The following is a 22,905-nucleotide window of genomic DNA, read 5'->3' on the forward strand; positions in this document are numbered from 1 at the left end:
TCCTGCTGGCCTGGCTCCGCGCGTACGTGTTTCTGAAAGGTGCTTTGTACCTGGATTCGGCAGGTGGTGGTATCCGTGTTTGCTTACATAGCTCCTCCTGTGTGTAAGTAATGAGTTATTTGCAGCCAAAAGGTTGCCCAAAGCCAAAAAGACGATTTAAAGCTTACTCTTTCAAGTTGCAAGCTTGTTAGAAACCCGGGACTTGGTAAGATAATTGAAATATTGAATGTTTTTCGTGACCGTGTGTGATTAAACTGTGGTGAAATTGATTTAGGGTATTGTTACAAACTGCAGAATATGGATGGTCCTTATAACAGGAGTCAAGGTGGTAGTTTCATGTTCCTTCAAGTCTCGTGTCTTTGATTCCTTTTGGTGAAGTCCTTTTGGTGCTTTTAGGCACCTGGCTACTCAGGTGCCTAAAGTGTGCCCGGTACTCCAGAGTTTGGAAAGGCCTTAAAGTTATGATAATTGACCTTAAAATAATTTTCAGAAAGAATATCTGGGGGAATAGGGTGTATTTTTGAAAGAAAAATACAAGTGCTGTACTGAAGAGAGAAGCCATCTATTGAACATATAGGTGTTCTGTTCTAGGTTTTGACTGGTTTCTGCAAAACTGGACCAAGCATTCCCTGCTTTCAGAACTAAATCTTAGGGGAGGAGTTTCACATAACAAAGTGTTACCAGGTTCTGTGGTGTCATTCTGAAAGTCAAAGAGCAATTAATTTTGAGTTTGGTCGTGGGGTGGTGCTTCAGAGAAGGCTTTGGTGACAGGCTGACAGTGGAGTTGGGCTGCCACAGGTGAGTTGAATCTTGGAGTGAAGTGCATTTTAAGCAGAGGAAATGCAATCCCAAAACACCAAAGCTTGAGAAAATGTGCTTTGCTTAGGAGTTGACAAATTATGGGGATAGAGGCTGGTAAAGGAGAAGATTTTCCAAGGATGGGAAATAGGAAGTAGTAGTGACCATGACGGAGACTGGCCTGCATGGTGATTATTCTGGTTGAAGTTGGGGGTATGACCAGGAAAAGGTAGGGCTGGTTTGCATGATAGAGTACTGAACTTGTAGGCTGTGGGGAGCTACTAAATTACTGAGGTAGTAAGTTGGAAAAATGTGTTTCCCATCTAGCACTAGGGGTAGTTCACTACAGGTTTAATTAGTGTGTGATATTAGGAAATGTGTATGTATGGTTTAGGTTATCTCAATCGCTTGTAGGGTGGTGGTGCTGCTGTGCTGGCATTTAGTGCCAGGGGTCCATGGATGCCAGGTGTCTTGTAATGTTCAGGCAGTCTGCCACAACAAAGAATTATTCCTCTTCAAATGCCAGCAGTGCCCACATTGAGAACCATACAATAGGCTGATAGGAGTAGGCTGCACACAAAGTATTGAGTGAAGACCCGGATTAGGAAGTGGAGCAAGGAGTGAATGAGAGACACCCAGTGAAAGGATTTGGTAGGGACTGGTATAATGGTACCATAGTAGTAACTACTCAAAATTATGACAGATATTATCCAAAGATAATTATGATGGAAGCTCAGTGTGTATGAATGTGTATTAACTTTTTGTGGACAAACATCAAACTTACACAGAAGTTGAATAGTGTGGAGAACCTCCATGTACTCAGCCTCAATCAACAGTGATAAATTTTTGGCCAATCTTATTTCATCTGTACCCCACCTCACATTATTCTGAAGCAGGTTCTTGACCTGTCACTTCATCTGTAAATATTTCAGTGAGTATCTCTAAAAGATAAAGACCCTTTAAGCATAGGTAAGTGTTTTTATAAAATCTGAATGGCTTGCTAGTGTCCATGCCATTTTTTAGAGGGAAAGAGCAAAGAAAAATGGAACTGGATTTCAAATGCCACACGTATCTACTGTGTTTGTGAATTGCTATTCTCTACAAGGTTATAGCTCTTAAAAAAAAGTAACGAGTTTGATCTATTCTTTAATTTTTCTTCTTATTTTCTCTTATTCCCAAATATTTATTGAGCTCTGCTGTATACCAGACTGTCTTTTCCATTGCTCACCAAGAAACATACTTATGTAGTTTCTTTAACATTTGAGTGAGTAGTACCTCACCAGTTGTTTCCTTACACTCATGCATGCCAGTTTCTGAATAATCTTCTAAAGATACTGTGCCCCCTTTTTCTTTCAGGTTTCTGCATAAGTTTTTCCCAAATGGAATGTGCCCCTTACCCCACTCCAATCTGTCTTTCCATGTCTGACCATCCATCAAGGCTCTTCTATGAGTTTATATTCAGTTTATACTAGTGTTTATTTTCCCTTCCTCCCTTCTGTAGACCTTACTATTTACTGTTTGGGTTCTGTTGTTGTTTTTTACATGTTTTTAAAATATTTGTTTATTTTTGAGAGAGAGGGAGACACAGAATCTGAAGCAGGTTTCAGGCTCCGAGCTCATCAGCATAGAGCCTGACGTGGGGCTTGAACCCACGAATTGTGAGATCATGACCTGAGCCAAAAATCGGATGCCCAACCGAGCCACCCCGATGCCCCTTGTTTTCTTATGTTTTGTTTATAATAGTTTTAGATGATTGTCTTTTTTTTTTTATGATAGCAGGGAAGAATAGTCTATAATTATGCTTTTTATCTTCCACTCAGTAAATGCTCAGTAAATATCTGTCCTATTGGCTATAAGGCCACCATTTTAGCTATATTCTGTTTGAACAAAAATCTTTACTGTGTAAGTTAACTGCAAAGAGTTTGTCAAAAGTGCAGATGTAACATCAAGAAATATTTAAATATTTAGGGGCACCTGAGTGGCTCAGTCAGTTGAGCATCCTGCTGTTGATTTCAGCTCAGCTTGTGGTCCTAGGATCAAGCCCCATGTTGGGCTCTGTGCTTGAGTGTGGAGCCTGCTTGGGATTCTCTTCCCTTCTGCCCTCTTTGTGCGCTCTCTCTCTCTCTCTCTCTGTCTCTCTACCCACAATTGTTAAGATTTAAAAGGTCACTAGATAGGAAATCTGTAATTTGACTTCATATGAAATACAGGTTTAAGAAGTAAAAAACAAAACAGATGTTTTACTCTATAAGCCAAGGGAATTGAAGTAAATCTTTTACTGTTATATAAATCTGTCCTAATCTTAAATATGAAGGGAAAGAATGCTATTTTCAATCTCAAGGAGTCTTTTTCTTACTGTTTTCTGTGAATTCCTGATATGAGGGAGTGTCATGCAAACATCTAATAGCTAGTTAGCGCTAACATCCAGTTGTTATGCTCACCCCTAAAAGCAAAGCAGCTTGTCTTAATAACCTGCGTGGCCTTATTGGGAGCTAATACATGGCTTTCTTTTAGTCCTTTTGAGATATCTAACGTGACTTGGCAACTCCACTACTCCTTTTATGGACTTCTTGGCATCTGGTAACTCTTGGTAGGGAATCACTGTTTCAGAGTGAAAAATCCCCCCCAGGATGTAAATTAGCTGGTAAACAAATAAAACTTCATACTTTTATTGTTTGGGTAGCATAAACCATTACTCTTTCTGCATGAGTGACTATTTGCCAGTGGTAAAATGTGTGGTAGCGCATTTTTTTGTTTCGCTAATTACATTTCTGTTCATCATTGTGAAAAATTCCCTTCCCTTCCCTGCCCCCACAGCCAGACACTAAAATAACAAATGTTAGAGCTTGGAGTTTAGGTGAGAGAAAAAGGTTTAGTCTATACTTAATAGCTGGGACCTTAAGCAAATCACTTCCTGTACTGTATTTTTCTATAAAGTAGATAATACTTTTTTGTCCTGCTTGAAAGCTTATATAGGAAAGCTTTTTATCAAGAATAATGTCCTCTACAGTTATGAAATTGATGGCTGAATAACATTTTATTTTGAAAAGTGCTTTCTAACAGATTTACATGGGAAATAAATCAGTGCTGTTAATTTCTTAATTTTTCATGTTTCTAGTCTTTACACTGATTACACCCCACCAAGGCTATACAAAGGAAATCATGAACAACTTGGGTAAAGAGTCCAAGACTTTTTCTTTGGTCTGCCCTCCTGGGACAGATTACTTTTCCAAATTGAACTCCTGGAGAGTCGTTTGGAAATAGCAGAACTATCATGTTGAACACCTTAGTGGTACTTTCGGGTCAGAGGAATCATTGTTTCCATTCATCTGACCAATTTATAGTATAGAGTCAAATTCCTAGTTGTTATCTATCTATCTTCCTTTATTCCCATTTTTATGCCCGCCCTTGAAAGAACAGATGCATGAAGAGGAGACTTAGGTTTCCATTTTATGAATGTTGTATATACCCTTAGTAACTTGATTTTTTGTTAAACTTCCTTAGACCTGGAAAAGGATAGTATTAGATAAATGTCAGCTAGTTGAGGGGTGGGGAATTGAAGTGACAAACAGTCCCTGCCAAAAGTAAAGCATTCCTGGAGAGCCAGAGTGATGAACCAGAGTTCCCTTTTCCAAGGCTGTTGTAACAGTGTTCTGTGTTCTCTTCTCAAAGATTATTCTGAAAGACAAAGCAGTCTCCGGACCAAGGAAACTGTCTAGTGGTTTCTGCACATTGGGTGGTTTGACTCTTCTTCAGCACCTTTACTTTCTCTGCCTCAGTTTACTTACAGTGATGTTTTGATTAGCTGTAATTTGCTACTCAGAACACTTAAGTATTTTTCAGATTACAGGGTATGTGTGTATTTTTCTTTCACCAGGTATTAGATTTTTCATTCTGCTTTTGTGGGCTCTGATCATGTTACTTAGTTGTGTACTTATAAAATGATTAGCAGGGAGTAATTTCTTTTTTTTGGTAGCTTTTTATTTTTTTAATGTCAGAGCAGTTAGACTTTTATTAGGGTCCTATAAGGTAATTCTGTCAGTTTTGTTCTCCACCCCACATTTACTGAACAACAGAATGTGAAAGTAGTGTGTCCCATAACTGGACTCTGGAAGAATTACAACTGTTATACCTCTGAAACTTCAGCAAAAAGTTTTGTGCACCAGTTTTCAAAAAGTTATGAAGTCCTTGGAGATGGCCATGTTCTATGTTCTATTATTTGGAAAGATAGCAGAAACTGAGCAGTCTGGAAGGCAGTTTTGCTGGTGGGTGCTTAATGTTGAGCCACACTTTGATCTCTTAGTGGATTTACGTAGAAAGTAGACACAAGTTATTTCTGAATTAGACATAATTTTCATAAGCAATGATGGGCTAAGAGGTTGGTTTGATTAACCTTGAGTTGTGTTGCCTCAGATTAAGATAATGTAACATTTTATGGTGATAATGGTAGTGGTGATGAACTTGTTTGAAAATTTGTTCCCTTATAACCTTTATGGTGGTGGTCACAGACAACTTCATCCTGCAAGCCTGATACAACTAATAGAATAGGAGGAAAAAAGGTCCTGAGTAATTAGATGCCTAGATAATTGTTTATTTAGGTCTAAAATTTTCATAACTGTGGTGAAAAAGAGCTGTGTTATAAGCACTGAAACATACAATGTAAAGAAAACTGTTTAAACTTATATTGAGATTTTTGAGCACCATCCAAGTGCTTAAAATTGGCACATTGTAGGTTATTTTAAAGAGAAATAGTACAGAAACTATCTTTTCAAGATATACAATGTTTAGTTGTAAAAATTAAAATGCTTCATATATTTGAGAGATTGAGAGTATGCTTAGATTTAAATCTATTGGTCATAATTTTGGATGCTGTTCGACGTAGATTGTCTTTTTTTTTTTTTTTTAAAGTTTATTTTGAGAGAGAGAGAAACACAAGCAGGAGCAGGGGTGTGGGGTGGAGAGAGAGGGAGAGAATCCCAAGGAGGCTCTGTACTGTCAGCACCGAGCCTGACTTGAGGCTCAAACCCCTGGAACCATGAGATCATGACCTAAGCCCAAACCAGGAGTCAGACACTTAACCAGCTGAGTTACCCAGGCATCCCCGAAGTAGATTGTTTTTTAAATATTACACTGAACAAACCTTGAACGTGATGCAAAGTTTGTGCACACTTAGTTTCCAGAGGTGGTGGTGGTGGTGGATGTTTTATAATGTAGAAAACAAGACATTATTATTGTAAGAAATTGAGAAACCAGATAAGCACAAATGGGGAAAAAAAATCACCTGTAATTTTACCACTCAGAAGACACTACTATCAAATTTTTGATATATATCTTGTCTTCTTTTTTCTCCTATGCTTATATAGACTTCCTCTCCCTTAAATGTCAGATTGTTTTGTAATCTGTTTTTTTACTTGACAGAATTGTAGATCTGTCATAAGTTATTCCTCTATAATGTCCTCCATTATCATGTGGTGTTCTATTGTAGGACTGTAACATGGGGTTTGTCATGTTTCCTGGTATTGGACGTATAGGTGATTTCTATTGTTTTGTTTTTTTTTTCTATTTTAAGTAATGTTTTGGACATAAATAGCTAGAGCTAAATCTTGTGCATGGAGGACATTATCCTTTGAGACTTTCCTAGAAGTGATGGCTTTCCATTCTTACTGATGAACTGGTTTCTGGAGCTCTAACAAATTATATTGTATAGGAACTTTTTTCCCTTTCCAGGTAGAACCTTTTATTTAACAGATTGGCAAAAATGTTAGCAAGTGTGCAGTCTCAAGTCATGGCAGAAAATACTAGTATCTATGACCTTCTAGAAAAGGGTTTATATAAACCCTTTTTGTTTTGGTAAGATAAATGCTGGCTATCCCAGGCTGGCCAGCATTGTCCTTATGACTCCAGATCTCCCAGAAAGAGAATTTTAGTCCCAGAGAAGACCTAGATTTGCCTGGTTAAGCCCACCTGACCGCTAATCACTGGGAGTGGAATGGGCTCATTAGAGCCCTGTGACCAAGTTTTGAGTCAAGGGAAAGAGGTAGGAGGATGGGAAGGAGTTAGGAAAACTAGCTCCAGTGGAACCACATCAGTTAATATAGAATGGTGAAGGGATGTTTTTTCCAAGGAAGACATTCTGGGCCAAGTGGGAGGAGGTGTGGAGAAGGTAGCTATTCTTTTTGGAGTCCAGATTCCTTTATACTATTTAAAAGTATACTGAGGGCCCAAGGAGCCTTTGTTTTTGTAGGTTATATGTTAACATTTATTAGAAATTAAAACAAATATTTAAAATATTCATTGAAATAAACCCATTACATGTTAATAAAAATATTATTATGAAAAATGGCTACATTTTCTACACCAAAACATTTTAGTGAGAATAGTGGCATAATTTTACATTTCTGATAAATGTCTTTGATGTCTGGCCTGTCATTTCTTTCTACATTCACTCTGTGGGGATATGTTGTTTTGAATGAAATATTATGAAGAAAATTCAGCCTCTCACAGACACTTGGTTGGAAAAGTAGAAATATTTTAATAGCCATTTAAACAATTATAGTTATTCTTTTTGAATACTTCACCAAAATTAGGTTTTTCTTGAACTGTGAATGGATGGATCTTCTCTTGCATGTTTTTTTTTCCCAAAAAATTTTTATTTAAATTCTAGTTAGTTAACATATAGTAAAATAGCCTCAGGAGTAGAATTTTCATCACCTACATATAATACCCAGTGCTCATCAAGACAAGTGCCCTCCTTAATGCCCATCACCCATTTAGTCCATCCCCTGCCCCCTTGCATGATTTATAACATCCATTGGTTATTTGGAAAATACGTTCACTGAAATCTTCTAAATGTTGATATGTTTATTATATAACATGAAAGCATTATGTTAAGATAAAGCTCTCCAGCTCATGGTGGTAGATACAGGTTTTCAAAAATTCTAATTTTTGCTTGAAAGCTTGAATTTTATTATTGGCAATAATAAATACTGTCCTTTGCTTTCCTTGAAATAACACTCTTTTTTTTTGAGAAAACCTCTGTCAAAAACCCAAGTTGAAATAACCATTGTCTGTCAGTCATCCTTTCAAGTAAAATTGGTGTTCCATTAAAGTGGTTAGTTTACTTCACAGCTCGGTCACGTAAATGCTTTTTCTCAAGTATTCCGTAGGAGTTTTCATGTGTGCATTCCATTTCATCAGTTGCCATATTAAAAAGACCTATGTAAGGATTTGAGGTTTAGTAAAATAACTTCTTCACAGATATTCTTAACTAAAACACCTTTTTCTTTGTGCTTTAAATATCTTGAATGCATAGTGGTGAAGAATACCATGACTATAAGTATAGTTTGGTGTCACTGCCTTTATTTGTGCTAAGGTTCCAGCAGTTTTACACACCATTGTATGCATACCTTTAGTGCAAATGTCAATACATTGAAAAAGGCAGTTTATATTCTTGTAGAAGTAGTTTGGACCTAGGGGTTCAAGGGCCCCACTTTGAAAATTGTTGACATAGTTGCTTAGATCAACTATATATCCTACCTTCCCATGTATAGGAATGGAAGAACATGTCATGGGTGGTAACTGGTCTCAATAATTTTTTGTTGTTTCAGTTCTCATAATATGGTTTTAAGGGGTTTTAGTCCAGAGCAACAGTTCATATATTTTATTTTGCTTATGTAGAAGTAATCTACACAGTGAAATTCTAAATCTAGGTTTTGTTGTTGTTGTTACTGTTGTTTTTAAGGTTGCAAATACAAAACTAAGGTCTAGTGGTATGTTCCTAAACTTGGCTGAAGAATTTGAAGAGGAAAATGCAATACTCGATAAATAGTTTTCTTTGAGAATAGGATTAATTTTGAAGACCAAGTTTCTTTTTGTGTAGAGATTTGGGACACCATGAGAATTAGAGGAGTGGGAAAACAAAATAAACCATTACCAAATAGACACAATGATATCCTCCTTCAGTACAATTTTTTGTTCTTCAAAGAATACTTGGTAAAGTGCTTTAAAAATACTCTGTTCCGTTTGGCTTGAACTATAATGAAATTGAGATTATAGTTCTTAAAGCAATGCTGCTTTAATCCTGTTCTGCAAAATTGTTTTTCCATGTCTAGAATCTAATTGTTCTGTTGCTAGTATCTAGTATTAATGACTTTTCCCTAATTTGCAATAGAAAACAGTACAAATGAACAAAGTAAATATCTATTGTAGGTAAAAGCATGTGCTTTGTTCATTAACTTTTAAAAATCAACATATGTAATTGTGCTTTTAAAAATACATAACTAGCATTTCTTGATAGTACCCAGTTTGCAATGGAATAAAATGTTGGAATTTTATGGAACTCGAGTTAGTTATATATTGCTCTGTAACAAAATTAGCAGCCTAAAACAGCAAAAATTATCTCAGTTTCTGTGGGTCAGGAATCTGAGCATGGCTTATCAGGTTCCCTGGCTCCGAGTCTCTCACAAGACAGTAAAGGGGTTGACTAGTGCTGCAGTGCTCTCAAAGTGAGACTGGGAGAGAATCTGTCTCCAATCTCATTCATATCGTTTTTGGTAGGATTAATCTTACAGGCCTCAGGTCTGAGGGCTGCAGTTTCTAGCTGGCAGTTGGTCAGAGGCTGCACTGTCTCTTGCCTCTCAATAGGGAGATGGCTTCAGTCAGAAAAAATGAAAAGAGCAGGAGAGGGTGAGCAACACAGAAGTTCTCATCTTTTTGTCACCTAATCCTAGAGATGACATCCCATTATTTGATGTACTGTTTGCTAAAAGTGAGTCATTAGGTCTAGGGGAGGGAATTACCAGGTAGGATTATTGGGACTGTTTTAGAGGTCGCTCACTACAGTGTTAAAGAACATCATTGACCTCTGAGCTGTAGCACACAGACAGTGGCTGTACAAGAAGAATGCCTGTCTCAAAAGCCCATCTTCTAATGGCAAGTGAAAGCTGTATGTAGCATATGGTCGCTATATTGCTGTTTGTCCTGCCTTCTAACACTGGCTATATTTAGGAAATAACCTTAACCTAATTAAAGAGATCTGTTCCTTTGGAAACCACATCCCTCTCTATAGTCTGAGAAGGGATAAAAATTATTAGGAAAAAGGCAAAATTAAATGGGATTTTTTTTTAAATTTTTTTTTAGGGCCAATTTTCTAATGGAGAAAAACTTAAAGTAACTTCTATAATTGCTCAGAGAGTATAGTGAGAAGATTTTTAAAAAGCATTTTAACGTCTATATGGATTTAAAAACATGTGCCTAGTTTGTACTCCTTTGCTTTACCTTTAAAAATGGAGTTAGATCTCATCTAGATAAAGTTTAGAAATGTAGATTTCCGGGTGCCTGGGTGGCTCAGTCGGTTAAGCATTGAACTTCAGCTCAGGTCGTGATTTCCCGGTTTTGGGTTTGGGCCCTGCATTAGGCTCTGTACTGACAGCTCAGAGCCTGGAGCCTGCTTCAGGTTTTGAGTCTCCCTCTCTCTCTGCCCTTCCCTTGCTCTCTGTCTCTCAAAAATAAATAAATGTTAAAAAAATTTTTTTAAATGTAGCTTTCTTATATTAAAAGGCAAAAGTGAGTATGGTTTAAATTTATAGATTATACTTCAAGGTTGTGAGGTTTTTTGTTTTTAATTTTTTTTTTGTCTTTTGTTTTTGCTTTTTGAGGGATTTATTTATGATTCCAGATTTTAAAGCCCTTAAAAAAATGTTAAAGCTGGAGAATCCAGGCCATGATTGACCATTCTTTGTAAGGGAAGGAAGTCCATCTTCCTGGTGCTTGAGTACCGTTTTGTTTTTTTTTTTTTTTTTCAGCTTTTGATAAAACATAACTTTTGCAGTGTATTATTTTCTATTTTAAATGCTACTGCTTGCTGGGTAAACTCTTTTTGTTTGATTTTAAATTTATAGATTATCTGACATGGAGCAGGCAAGATTATACCATAAAACTTTGTTTTAAAAAATATCCATAAAAAGAAACTTTTCTCCAGTCATAGATGTTAATGTGTTGCTTTTCTTCCCCCTGATATATTTTACTTAAATCCATGGTCATTGTGCTATTTGGTGGGTGGTGTAGTGTATTTGCATATCTAGGTTAGTCGGTATGAAAATGTGTTTAACATAGGTGTCTTTGTAACAGGAATCTTACCCGTCTTCTTCACCAATATGGTTTGTGGACTCCGATGACCCAAATCTGACATCAGTTCTGGAACGTCTAGAAGACACTAAGAACAACAATTCGGTGAGAAAATAAGCCAAGCTACTTTCTTTTTTCCTCAAAAACATTATATATAGAACTTAGGTGTTAAGAGATCATATAATAAAAAAAAGTCTGATTAATGATTATTTGATAATCTTAAAGGAGCTGAAGACCAGTTTTGTTTGTCTGTTTGTTTTCTGGCCTTCAAATTCTATTTACTACCTGATTTATCTTTTTTATTCCCCATTAGTTAAACTTTAATTTAGGTGAATTAAGTGGTCTCTTTTCAATGAATTGTGATTATTAAACCAACCAAGCATTTTTGGTAGGGATCACTACCCAAAGTAAAAGGTAGAAAAAGGGAAAAAGAACTGAGGTGGATGTGAGGGGAAATAATGCTAGAATGACATCAATGCTAGTGTTAGGGAATTGCTTTCTCTGTCAGGAGTCTGTAACTGCAGTAAAAGCCAGAAAAAGTGTTTTTGGTTTTTTGGGATTTTTTTTAATGTACCAAGAAATGTAACTTTCCATTTTACAAAAAAAAAATTAACAACTTTTTTATTATAAAACTAAGCAACTATTGTAAGAAAACTTAGTGAATGAAGGGAAATAAAAATCCTTTACAATATTTTTGCCTGATATAACCACTGTTGACAATGATAGCTATTTTCTAGCAGTATTTTTTCTCTTGCTAGTAAAATACATAGACTCTAAGTAGTTGAGGTCATATTCTATACAGTTTTATATCCTTTATTAAAGTTAACATGGAAGACTTGACTACTGTGTTCCTAGATGGGTAGACTCCGTATTATAAATGTCAGTTATCTCCATAGCTTCATGTTAATTTATAAATTGAATGCAGTTAATTCCCCTAAAAGTCCCAATAGTCTTATTTTTGGAACTTGGCAAAATGACTCTAAAGTTTGTTTTAAAGAGTAAATAATAAAAAAATAATAGTTGAAAAAAGTAATGAGAGTTGTCCAAAAGATATTAAATAAAAATATTGTATACTGGCACTGGACTGGACAAAGACAATAGAAGTTTAGAAACAGAGTCATGAAATTGATAATTCAGAATAAGTTAAAATGAGTTAAAATAAAAGGAAAGGTAGATTATTCTATGAATACTATTGGGAGAACTGACCATTGGGGAAAGTTAGAATCTTACCTCAGATTTTTGTCAAAATGAGTTATAGGTGGTTTAAACACATTTATGCTTAAAATTAACAGAAAAACATCCGTTTGAAGAGTATTTTACAAGTAGGTTGGGGGCACCCTGGGTGGCTCAGAGCCTCAGACTCTTGGTTTTGGCTCAGGTCATGAACTCTTGGTTTGTGGCTTTGAGCCCCACATCGGGCTCTGTGCTGACATTGCAGGGCCTGCTTGGAATTCTCGCTCTCTGCCCTTCCCCCGCTCTCTCTCTCTCTCTCTCTGTCTCTGTCTCTGTCTCTCAAAATAAACAAACTTAAAAAAAAAAAAAGTCGATCTGGAGAGCCATGAAGGTTAGAGGTAAAAGTAAAAAGCTAGACACACATATTCACATCTGTAGCAGGGGAGTGACAGGACAGGGAAAGATAGCCTCCTTACTGCTATCTCCTTTAGGAGGTTACCTCTGAAAAGATCTAAAGGTGTAAGTTTTATAATAGTAGAAATGACTGGGTTATTTTTCAGTATCTAAAATTTTTCGTCCAAAAATACTCAAAATGACAGCATAAAAGTGGGCCTCATTTTATTCTAAAAAATTAATATATTTACATAAAAGACAAAAAACAAATCACCCTCTACTGTTAATAGTCTCTGCCAGTTATTTTATAACCTAGTTTCTTGACAGAATAAGCTGTATTTCCTCACCTTTGCTTTACTTCTTTTATTATAATCTGGATTCTGTCTTCATTGTTGAACCAAGATTTTTTATCTCTAGTTGCCAAATCCAGGGACTCCTTTAACCCTAACATTGATCTCTCTGCACCATTTAGAAACTGTTGATTGTTCCCTTGTTAAAACATTTCTCCATTTAACAAACCTTTATTACTTAAAGTCTGTCAGTAAAAAGCTGATTAAATAAAAATTACTGTTAATGGTTTTATGATATAATATTATATTGTAATTAAAAAGAATGCAGCCAGTCTTTCCATAGAAACACATGCAACTTTCTAGGATCTACCAGTGAAAAAGCAAGGCACTGAATATTGTTTATAACCTGGCCCCTTTCGCATACAATGTTGTAAACAAAAAACTGTATCTGTGCTATCTATGTGAGTTTATGCATACTCCCCCCCCCCCCCCCCCCCCCCCCCGTGTATACAGGAAACTGTTAATAGAACACATGGAAGCTTTTTTGTTTTTGTTTTTAATTGACTGGCTTCTATGCCAGGCTTTGTGATAAGTGGTGGATACAAAAGTCAAGTCCTATCCCTGTCCTCTGGGAACTGATAATCTTACGAAGAATTGCATCAGATTACTTACTGTCTCCTGTTTCCCCTGGTCTTCCCTGAGCTCTTCTCCCTTGGTCAGCCTCTTCTCATTCTGTGCTTTCTCTGAGAAATCTCTTTGACTACTGTTATTTAAATTATAGTCTATATTCCAGGGATTCCTAAATCTGTATCTTTAGCTAAAATTTATCTCCTAAGTTTCAAACCCATATAACTGTTTATATATCACATAGATCAGGGAATCTCACTTGGATGTGCCATGGCTGTTAAAAATGATTACATTTGAATTTAAACTTACCTGCCTGGAAGTACTCTACCACCCCCATCAAGTTTCCCTTCAGTAACTCTCTTTTGTGATTGTGAGTGGGACAAAATGAAATAATGAAGCTTTACACACCTGTGCCTGAAACTGGGAACTAAAAGTTGTTTTTTTATACCTATATTTCCTGACACCTCCCCTCCCCAAACTACCTAGTAAGTTTCTAAATACCTTCTAAATATTTCTTAAATCTTTTCCAACCATCTTAGTTTCTTCCGTCCTTCAAATGCTTTTGGGAGGATTGGTGGGGGAGGAGGGTGAAACTGAAATTCCTGAAAGATGTACAACCCTGTTTTTCCTGTTGCTTGGTATGACTCTACTACACTGCTGCTCTTCCCACAGCACTGCCACAGCACTCTTCTTTGCCAGGACTTGGAGTGGCTGGGTCTGTGTCCAGGTCTCCCTTTCTTTTTTTTTTTTTTTTTAATTTTTTTTTTTTCAACGTTTTTTTATTTATTTTTGGGACAGAGAGAGACAGAGCATGAACGGGGGAGGGGCAGAGAGAGAGGGAGACACAGAATCGGAAACAGGCTCCAGGCTCCGAGCCATCAGCCCAGAGCCTGACGCGGGGCTCGAACTCACGGACCGCGAGATCGTGACCTGGCTGAAGTCGGACGCTTAACCGACTGCGCCACCCAGGCGCCCCCAGGTCTCCCTTTCTTATCTTCATTATGTTCTTAAAGCAGAGCTTGTTGGAGGGGTAAATCCACAGGGGCTTTGCTGCCTTTTAAGCTTGAGGATTTTTTTTTTTTAATCCTAATTTACTGTTCAGCTTTCCTAATTTCTGCTTGTTCCTTTGACTACTTTGGAAAGTCTTATTCTTTGCTTTGTTTAACCCATTTTAATCTTCTGTTTTCTTAGTCCTTCATAAACCTGCTTCTTCATCTCTTTTCTTGATCAGAGACATCCAGGAAACTATTCCTGACCAGGTGAAATAAGTTACCTTACTAGTTCCAGGTAAAGTTTACTAAGTATTGAACATGGTTCTTAGACCACAATTCCTAAACTTACACATTAAAAACTGTTCGTTTCCAACAATGAAAGACATGTTCATAAACATAATTTACCTTCTTTGCTTAAATATATTTACGAAACAACCTGGGTGTAAAAATGGGAACTTACTGAGTTATTCCATGCAGTTTTCCTAGTGAGTTTTTTCCTTTTTTTTTTTTTTTTTTTAGACAAATGCTTAAGAACCTACTAAGTGCCAAATGTTTTCCCAGAAGGTTTTATTTAATCTTTACCATTATAAGAAGTTCTCAATTTCCTTGTTTTATAGATGGGGACCCTCAAAAACTCAGGGAATTAGATGCTGTATCCAAGTTCCTCTAGATTCCAAGGGTCTGTCTGCTAGACAACATTTGTCTCTACTTGTAAATGAATATGACTGGAATGTATAATTTGATAACCCATGTGTAACAACACTGCCTCTATATTTTGTAGCCTCATTAATGTAAATGTATTCTTGTCTGAAGTTGTAAGTTTCTAAGAAAAGAAGTTAGCAACTGAAAATTGGACAATGTCTAGAGCTCTCCTTCAGGCACTTTTGCTGTTGTCATTCTGCTAGGTATTAGTTGTAGGGATTGTACTCAAGCCATAACTTTCTTTCTCTTTTTTTCTTTTTTTAAAGTTTATTTTTGAGAGCGAGAGAGACAGAGTGTGAGCGGAGACAGAGAGGGAGACATAGAATCCAAAGCAGGCTCCAGGCTCTTAGCTGTCAACCCAGAGCCTGGCACGGGACTCGAACTCATGAACAGTGGAATCATGACCCGAGCCAAAGTCGGACACTCAGCCGACTGAGTCACCCAGGTGCCCCAGGCCATAGTAACTTTCTTATACAAGGGGCCCCTAAAAATATTTCTTAAAGACTGTTATTTTATCTGTAAGTTGTAACTGAGCAGTAACAAACTTTTCATTTCCTACTGGATTGGTTACAATAGTCATAGCATTATTCATGTCTTCTAAGGGCTCTTTAACATAATGCTTATTTACTGAAATGTGTTTTGTAGCTTCGTCAGCAATTGAAGTGGTTGATATGTGAACTCTGCAGATTATATAACCTTCCTAAGCTCCTGGATGTTGAGATGCTAGATCAACCAATACCCACGGGTCAGGTAAAGTAAAAATTCTCTAGTGTTCAAGAGCTAAAATAAATTGTCTCAAGCAAAAGTAAAACCAGGATAATTTTTCTTCTTATTATACAAATTATTTAGAAGTTAGTCTTGTTGAATTGTTTGTTTTATTTTAAGTACTAAAAATAACCTTTTTAGTCTTTGGAGCTGCTGGTATTTACTATGACCTGACCAGGGAAACAACTGCCTCCCCCGGACTACCAGCTACCTTTTTGTCTTTGTTAACATTCCTGATTTCCATAACTGTTTCTTCTTCAATTTTTTGCCTTTGCCTATTCATTGACCTTCACCTGGAATGCCATCTCCTTAAGCCTATCTGTGCTTCTTAAGGCCTAACCCGTATGTTATTGAAGTGCCTACTAGTTCACCACCACCTCTGATTTTTCTGGATTTCCAGATTTACCTATTTACGGCTTAATTTATTGACTTTGTACTATAAGTAGATAAGGATTTAGCTCTTAGACCACCCAGCTTCCGGGCCATCTCCCCTTCCTAAAACACCGTTACATTTAGTCATATGAATTATTATTTATCATTAGGACTTTGTGGTATAGAGTTTTCTATTACGACATTCTTACAAGAGCTTTTTGTTTTTGCAGTGTCCTCCTTATAATAATTCTTAGTTTAGAAAGTGGTGTCCTGTCCCTTTTCTGTTCTGTCTCTTTGGAGCCTTTGGTTCTTCTGCACCAGTCTTAGCAGGTTGTTCTCTGGTCTGGCTGTGTAGCTGTCATTTGAAATTTTTGTCTCCTCTGCTAGTGTGGATCCATTGTTACCTGATCTCATGTTACCTTTCTGCTTACCCTTTCTCATTTTGCCTGAGTACATCCTCAAGTAGAATCCTAGCATGAAGGAGTAGTACACTTTCTGAGTTCTAACATCTAAAAATATATGGCCCGACCACTATAGGTTTGAATCTTGGTTCTGCTGCTTATTAGCTGTCTGACCTTGGGATAATTACCCAACCACAGTGTGCATCAATTTGTTTGTGAAATGGGGGAAATAGTAGTAGTACCTATATTTGGGAGAAACTAGGAAGATTAAATGAGTTAGTACATGTAAATCATTTAGAGCAGTGCCTGGCACATAGTAAATGACAAATAAATGTTACATAGTATTACATTTTATGGTCACATTTGATCGTTTGGTTGAATATGTGGTTCTAGGTTGAAAATAATTTTCCCTCAGAATATCAAAGACTGCACTGTCATCTTTTAGCCAATGGTGCTGTTTAAGCCTGATGCCATTTTATTTTTTTTTTTTTTTATTTTTTATTTTTTAATTTATTTTTGGGACAGAGAGAGACAGAGCATGAACGGGGGAGGGGCAGAGAGAGAGGGAGACACAGAATCGGAAACAGGCTCCAGGCTCCGAGCCATCAGCCCAGAGCCTGACGCGGGGCTCGAACTCACGGACCGCGAGATCGTGACCTGGCTGAAGCCGGACGCTTAACTGACTGCGCCACCCAGGCGCCCCTTAAGCCTGATGCCATTTTAAGTCTTACTCTTCTATGCTTAACTTGGGAAACTTTTAAGAGTTCATCTTTTCCTTGGTGTTCTCAAATATTACAATGGAGTATTTTTAGTTGTGGTCTCTCTCTCCCCCACCCCCACCCCTCACCCCCTGCCCTGTTGCTGGACACTAAGTATGGATGGGTCTTTTTCCTAAGTGGACTCCTTAATCTTTCTCCTTGGTTAAGTGTGCTTGTATTTTTTTCTGTGATAACTTTCTCCTTTCCATTTTCTTTATTCATTTTCGGAATGCCTACTAATGGGATTTTAGACCTCTTTACTTGAGTCCTTGTATCTTTTATATTGTCTCCATATTCTGTCTCTATCTTTTAATTTAAAATTCTGGAAGTTTTTTCTTTTCAAATATGAAAAGTTTATCTTTTCAAATATATTTTTGAATATATTATTTGGACAGCAAAACTTTTTGGCTTTGATTTATTGCTGCTTAACCAGTTACCCCGAACTTAGTTTATTCTGTTTCTTACAATTGTGTGGGTTGATTAGGCTTAGCTGGACAGTTGTTTTTTTTTTTTTTTTCTGCTGGCTTCACTTGCACAGTCAGATAGTGGCTGGGACTGGTAGTCATTTGGAAACATGACTGCTCTGGAATGTCCAGAATGGCTTTTTAACTCATATGTGTGGTACCTTGGTATTTCTTCACCCAGATCTTTTCTCATGGCATCTCATCCTCTTCTTGGATGGACCCTTTCTTTTGGCTTCTCTTTATTCATGAAGGTAGTCAGAATTTTTAATTTTTGGCTTCCAAGAGCACAAAAGTAGAAGCTGTCAGGCCTTTTTAAGGCTTAGATATGGAATTGGCCCAGTGTCATTTCTACCACATTTATTGGTTAAAGCAAGTCATGGGACCAGCCCAGATTGGCTTTGGGAGGGGACCAGATAAGGGGATGAATGCTAGGGATGTGGTTCATTGGAGGTCCTCTCCAATGATATATCATAAATTCTAAGAGCTTTTTCTTGTTCTCTGATGATTCTTTATTCATAGCATTTTATTTCTGATTTATAGTTGTATTCATAAGTGTCCTTAAGGAGCCACCCTTAAGGTAAGCTACCCTTAACCTCTCCCTCTCTACCATCTCTATTTTCTCTTTAATAAGTTTTGTTTTTTTTCTAGTTCATCTTGGTCTTAATTTTTCTTTTTGAAGACTTTCCTCAAATATCTATTTATTCTATATTGCTCATTCATATTTCTGTTTTTTTTTCCTCCCTTTCTTATTCATATATTCCTTTAGAGAGATACTAAAAAGATGACTGAGAGTTCTTTGTGGCCAAGACTTGTCAACTGATAGCTTTTTAGGAGGAATTTAAAGGGATTTCCAACCCCACTTCCCCAGCCCTGTATTTCCTGGTATAATAATAAATGTCAGCTGGAATTGGTTTATTTGGTTTGTTTGGATATGAAACCTTCTAATCTCCTGCTTAAGGTAGATATGTTTGCCTGGGTTCTGCTTAAGGACATAAGGGGGAGCAGTGTGTTTGGGGATTGGACAATATGTTCTGGGTATAGGCTTTTGGTTAATCTGTTTTCTGGCTTATTCATTACTCCTACTGTCCAGGTTACTGGGTGTCTTAGAGTCTTGAGTCTCTCCAGCGTGCTCTGGGACAAATTAGCCTCCTATAATCCCCTAACCTATTTTACTTGTTTGCTCCATTAATTACTATTCTTCCATGTATTGTCATATGCTAGTATGAGTGAATTCTTTACTGCTGGTAGCCCCACTTCCTTTTTTGTTATCATTGTGTATTTATATAGGGTTTATTCACTATAATTTTAGTGGAGACTTAGGAAAGAGAGAAAATGGGAGAAATATGTTATGTTCTATGTTCAATTTTCTCTCTGTGGAATGTCTGCACCTTAGGTTTCTCACTTAACAATACATTATGGACACAGTGTATGTAGATCTACCTTGTTTTTTCATGATTGTGCATATAATTCTATGTAGAGATATAATTTGTGAATTGTGTGAAGAAATTTACTAGTTGTGAATCATCCTTGTATTCATAATAAATACTCAGCACCTGCATAGGTGGCAGCCAGAGGGACATGATGGATATGATAATACTTTATTTTTGGCTTTTTCTACTTTAAGTGCAATTGTAATATACTTCTTTTTATTTGTTTCTTTTTAGGCTCTTGTGTTTCATTTCAGTATCAAGGTTATGTAGTCTTGTAAGATGACTTGGTAAGCTTTGTGTGTTTTTTTCTAAGATCGAGGGCAGTTTAAATAAAATTTTCAGCAGGGTCCAATTTTGCCTCTCATGAGGCCTCTGGAAACATCCAGAGTTAATTTTGGTTGTCACAACTGGTTGGGTGGGGGTGCTGTTGGCATTTTGTGGGAAGAAGGATGTTCCTAAATGTGCTACAATGTCAGGTCAGTCGTGCATGACGAAGAATTATCTAGCACCAATTATCAGTACTTCCAAAGTTGAGAAACCCTGGTTTAAATGAAAATCTGAGCCTGATCCATGTTTTTCCGTGTATTAGTTTTCATATTTTCCATTCCTTTAGTCAGTTTTAGTAATTTTAGATTCTAAAAAAATGATGACTTCATTTATACTTTTGAATCTATGGTTATGAAGCTCTTTTCATTTCTAAAGTTGTTTTCTTTATCGTTGATTACTTTCCAGAAGCTTGTCTGTTTTATTGGTCTTTTGAAAGAATCAGTCCTTTTATTTTTTTAAATCTAATTTTCTTTATTTTTGTGTGAGTCTTAGCTCTCCTTTTGCTTCTCTAGTTTATTGGATCATTGTGATTTAAATTGCTTTTTTAACAAAAGTATACATTTTCTTAGCGCTATTTGATTTCATTGCATAAGTTTTAAAATGTAGTGTATTTATTTTCTAAATAGTTTGTATTTCCTGAGTGGTTTGATTCCATCTTTTGTCCATAAGTTTAGTGTAATAGTTACAGTGAATACCTGGGAATGACCACCCAGTCCCCACCCATGTGAAGAAACAGACTATTGCTAGCACTAGAAACCTTTTGGAGGCTCCTTCCAGATAATCATTCCCTTCTATGCTAATCTTTTCCTTTTCTCTAGTTTTATCATCTACATGTACCTTTCTGAACAATGTGGTTTACTGTTGCCTGTTTTTAAGCTTCATGTTAAGAGTCATATGTGTTCTTTCATGTCTGTCTTTTGCTTAACGTTGTGTTTTGAATTTATTCATATTATGTGTAGCTGGAGTTCTTTTTCATTTCAGTATTTCATTGTTTGAATACACCATAACATTTTTATCCATTGGAGTTGATTCCAGCTTGCTATTAGGAATAGTGCTACCCCAAGGGATACAGGAGTACTGATGCATAGGGGCACTTGTACCCCAATGTTTATAGCAGCACTTTCAACAATAGCCAAATTATGGAAAGAGCCTAAATGTCCATCAACTGATGAATGGATAAAGAAATTGTGGTTTATATACACAATGGAATACTACGTGGCAATGAGAAAGAATGAAATATGGCCTTTTGTAGCAACGTGGATGGAACTGGAGAGTGTGATGCTAAGTGAAATAAGCCATACAGAGAAAGACAGATACCATATGGTTTCACTCTTATGTGGATCCTGAGAAACTTAACAGAAACCCATGGGGGAGGGGAAGGAAAAAAAAAAAAAAGAGGTTAGAGTGGAAGAGAGCCAAAGCATAAGAGACTCTTAAAAGCTGAGAACAAACTGAGGGTTGATGTGGGGTGGGAGGGAGGGGAGGGTGGGTGATGGGTATTGAGAAGGGCACCTTTTGGGATGAGCACTGGGTGTTGTATGGAAACCAATTTGACAATAAACTTCATATATTGAAAAAAAAATAAAAGCAATAGTGCTACCATGTTCATTCTTCTCTATATTCGTGGGACACCTGTGCAAGCATTTTTCTGGGCACATACTTAGAAGTTGGATTACTGGGACATGAGGGTCAATTTCTTCTTAAGAGTTCTTTAGAAAAAATTTTTTAACATTCTTAGGTGGCTTTTGGACTATTTTTAGTTTTTCTCTGGTCAGAGAATATGGCTTCCCAGCTGAATTATCAACAATTGCCTCAACTTAACCATTGGTGTGATTATGTCTTTGCTTATTGCCGTTTCTTGTATTCCATGGTTGCTTCCCACCTCCAAAAATATATCCCTGAATCATGTCCTCTGTTTTTATTTCTAGAAAGGATTTCTGGGAATGTATATGGAGAGTGTTCCTTGAATACTCAGTATCTGTTTTTATTATTTATTCAACACCTACCTATCTGACTCTGTAAAGTACTCTCCATAGGTGCTGAGAATACAGAGGTGAAAGAAACACAGGAATCGTGCCTGTCCTGATGGAACTACATACACAATTCTAAGTTCATAATTGAGTGTCTTCTAGGTTCTTTACACTTTTATCTTCCAGGATTTATTGCTGCAGGTGAAAATCCTGATGCCTGATTCTTCTTTTTCTATAATTTTTCTTTTCGGACATTGGTAGGTGTTTTTTGTTTTTTTTTAACTGTGAAGTACAGAATTTTACTTTTCAATATTCCTTTGGGGCATTCACAGCCACTTCATATCTGAGGTCTTTCTTTAGCTTGACAGCCTTTGTCTCTTATTTCTTTCCCTCAGTCTTACAGATGAATATTAATTCTCTGTATTCCTATCTCCCATTTCCCTTAACTCTTCTTTTTCTGTACCCCTTCCTCTCCCATCCCCTGTATCCTTTTTCTCCATTGTTCTAAAGCAATGTCACAACTTGGTCATCTTGTTCATCTTTTTTTTTTTTCTTTTTTTTCTTTTCCTGATAGAATCTTTTTGATTTCCTAGAATTGCCTTTTCCTTTGCACAGAAATTTTTTTATATTTTGTGGATGTAATACCTTCTCAAGTATTGCTAAAGATTCCAATTAGATTTTTTTGTTTTATTTTCTTCATTAATAATGCTTCAGGTCACCTGTTCTGTTTGTTCAACTTGGTGCTTCCCCCCCCCCCCCCCCCCGATTGCTGGTTTTCTTCAAATATCTGGCAATACTTGGCTGTCTGCATAGATGAGGCATACCATTGATCATTGTCAATGGTTGATGTGACTGTCCTCTGCAATTGTCACTCTTTTCTGCTATGGCCTCCTCCCCCGCTGACTTGTACACCTATGCTCTGCCTATGACATGGGAATGGGGAGGTTCTGGCAGGCAGACTTTTCAACTCCTCTGAGTAAAAGGAAAAGGTGATTTTGCTGCTGTGTTGAGTTATATTTTTTAAAATGTGCCTTTCTCTCTGGCTCTGATACCCACACTTAAGAGGCCATCAAGTTAGGCCTCTTAAACAATAAATTTGTTCCAGCTGTAGTTGGAACAAATACAGCAAGTATTTCTGGAAAGAAAGAAAAATCGTCCTAACTTTATCCACTGTATTGTAGACAACTGTGCTCTGGTTTAGAAAAGTTGTCTTTTTGAGCTCTGCGAAAACTAGTTATGAAGGTCCTTCCTTAAACCCCATCAGGTTCCTTGTGAATGAGTGGCAAATTGTGTCTTGTAGAGAAGTATTCTGTGATAA

General features: G+C 36.9%; 1 protein-coding gene across 3 annotated transcripts in view; it reads left to right on the forward strand.

The window, feature by feature from the left end:
- The window catches only part of UBE2Q2 (ubiquitin conjugating enzyme E2 Q2), a 66,293-nt gene that overhangs the window by 1,066 nt on the left and 42,322 nt on the right, over positions 1-22,905 (forward strand). For 2 of the 3 annotated variants that reach the window (XM_078448923.2, XM_060617941.3), the window contains exons 2-3: positions 10,927-11,028; positions 15,746-15,850. In XM_078448923.2, the coding sequence (XP_078305049.2) occupies positions 10,927-11,028; positions 15,746-15,850 (207 nt within the window). The remainder of the gene's footprint in view (positions 1-10,926; positions 11,029-15,745; positions 15,851-22,905) is intronic. The other variant, XM_060617942.3, reaches the window with a different exon arrangement.

The sequence above is a fragment of the Panthera onca genome, chromosome B3, assembly GCF_046562875.1.
Source record: "Panthera onca isolate mPanOnc1 chromosome B3, mPanOnc1 haplotype 2, whole genome shotgun sequence".
Taxonomy (NCBI): Eukaryota; Metazoa; Chordata; class Mammalia; order Carnivora; family Felidae; genus Panthera; species Panthera onca.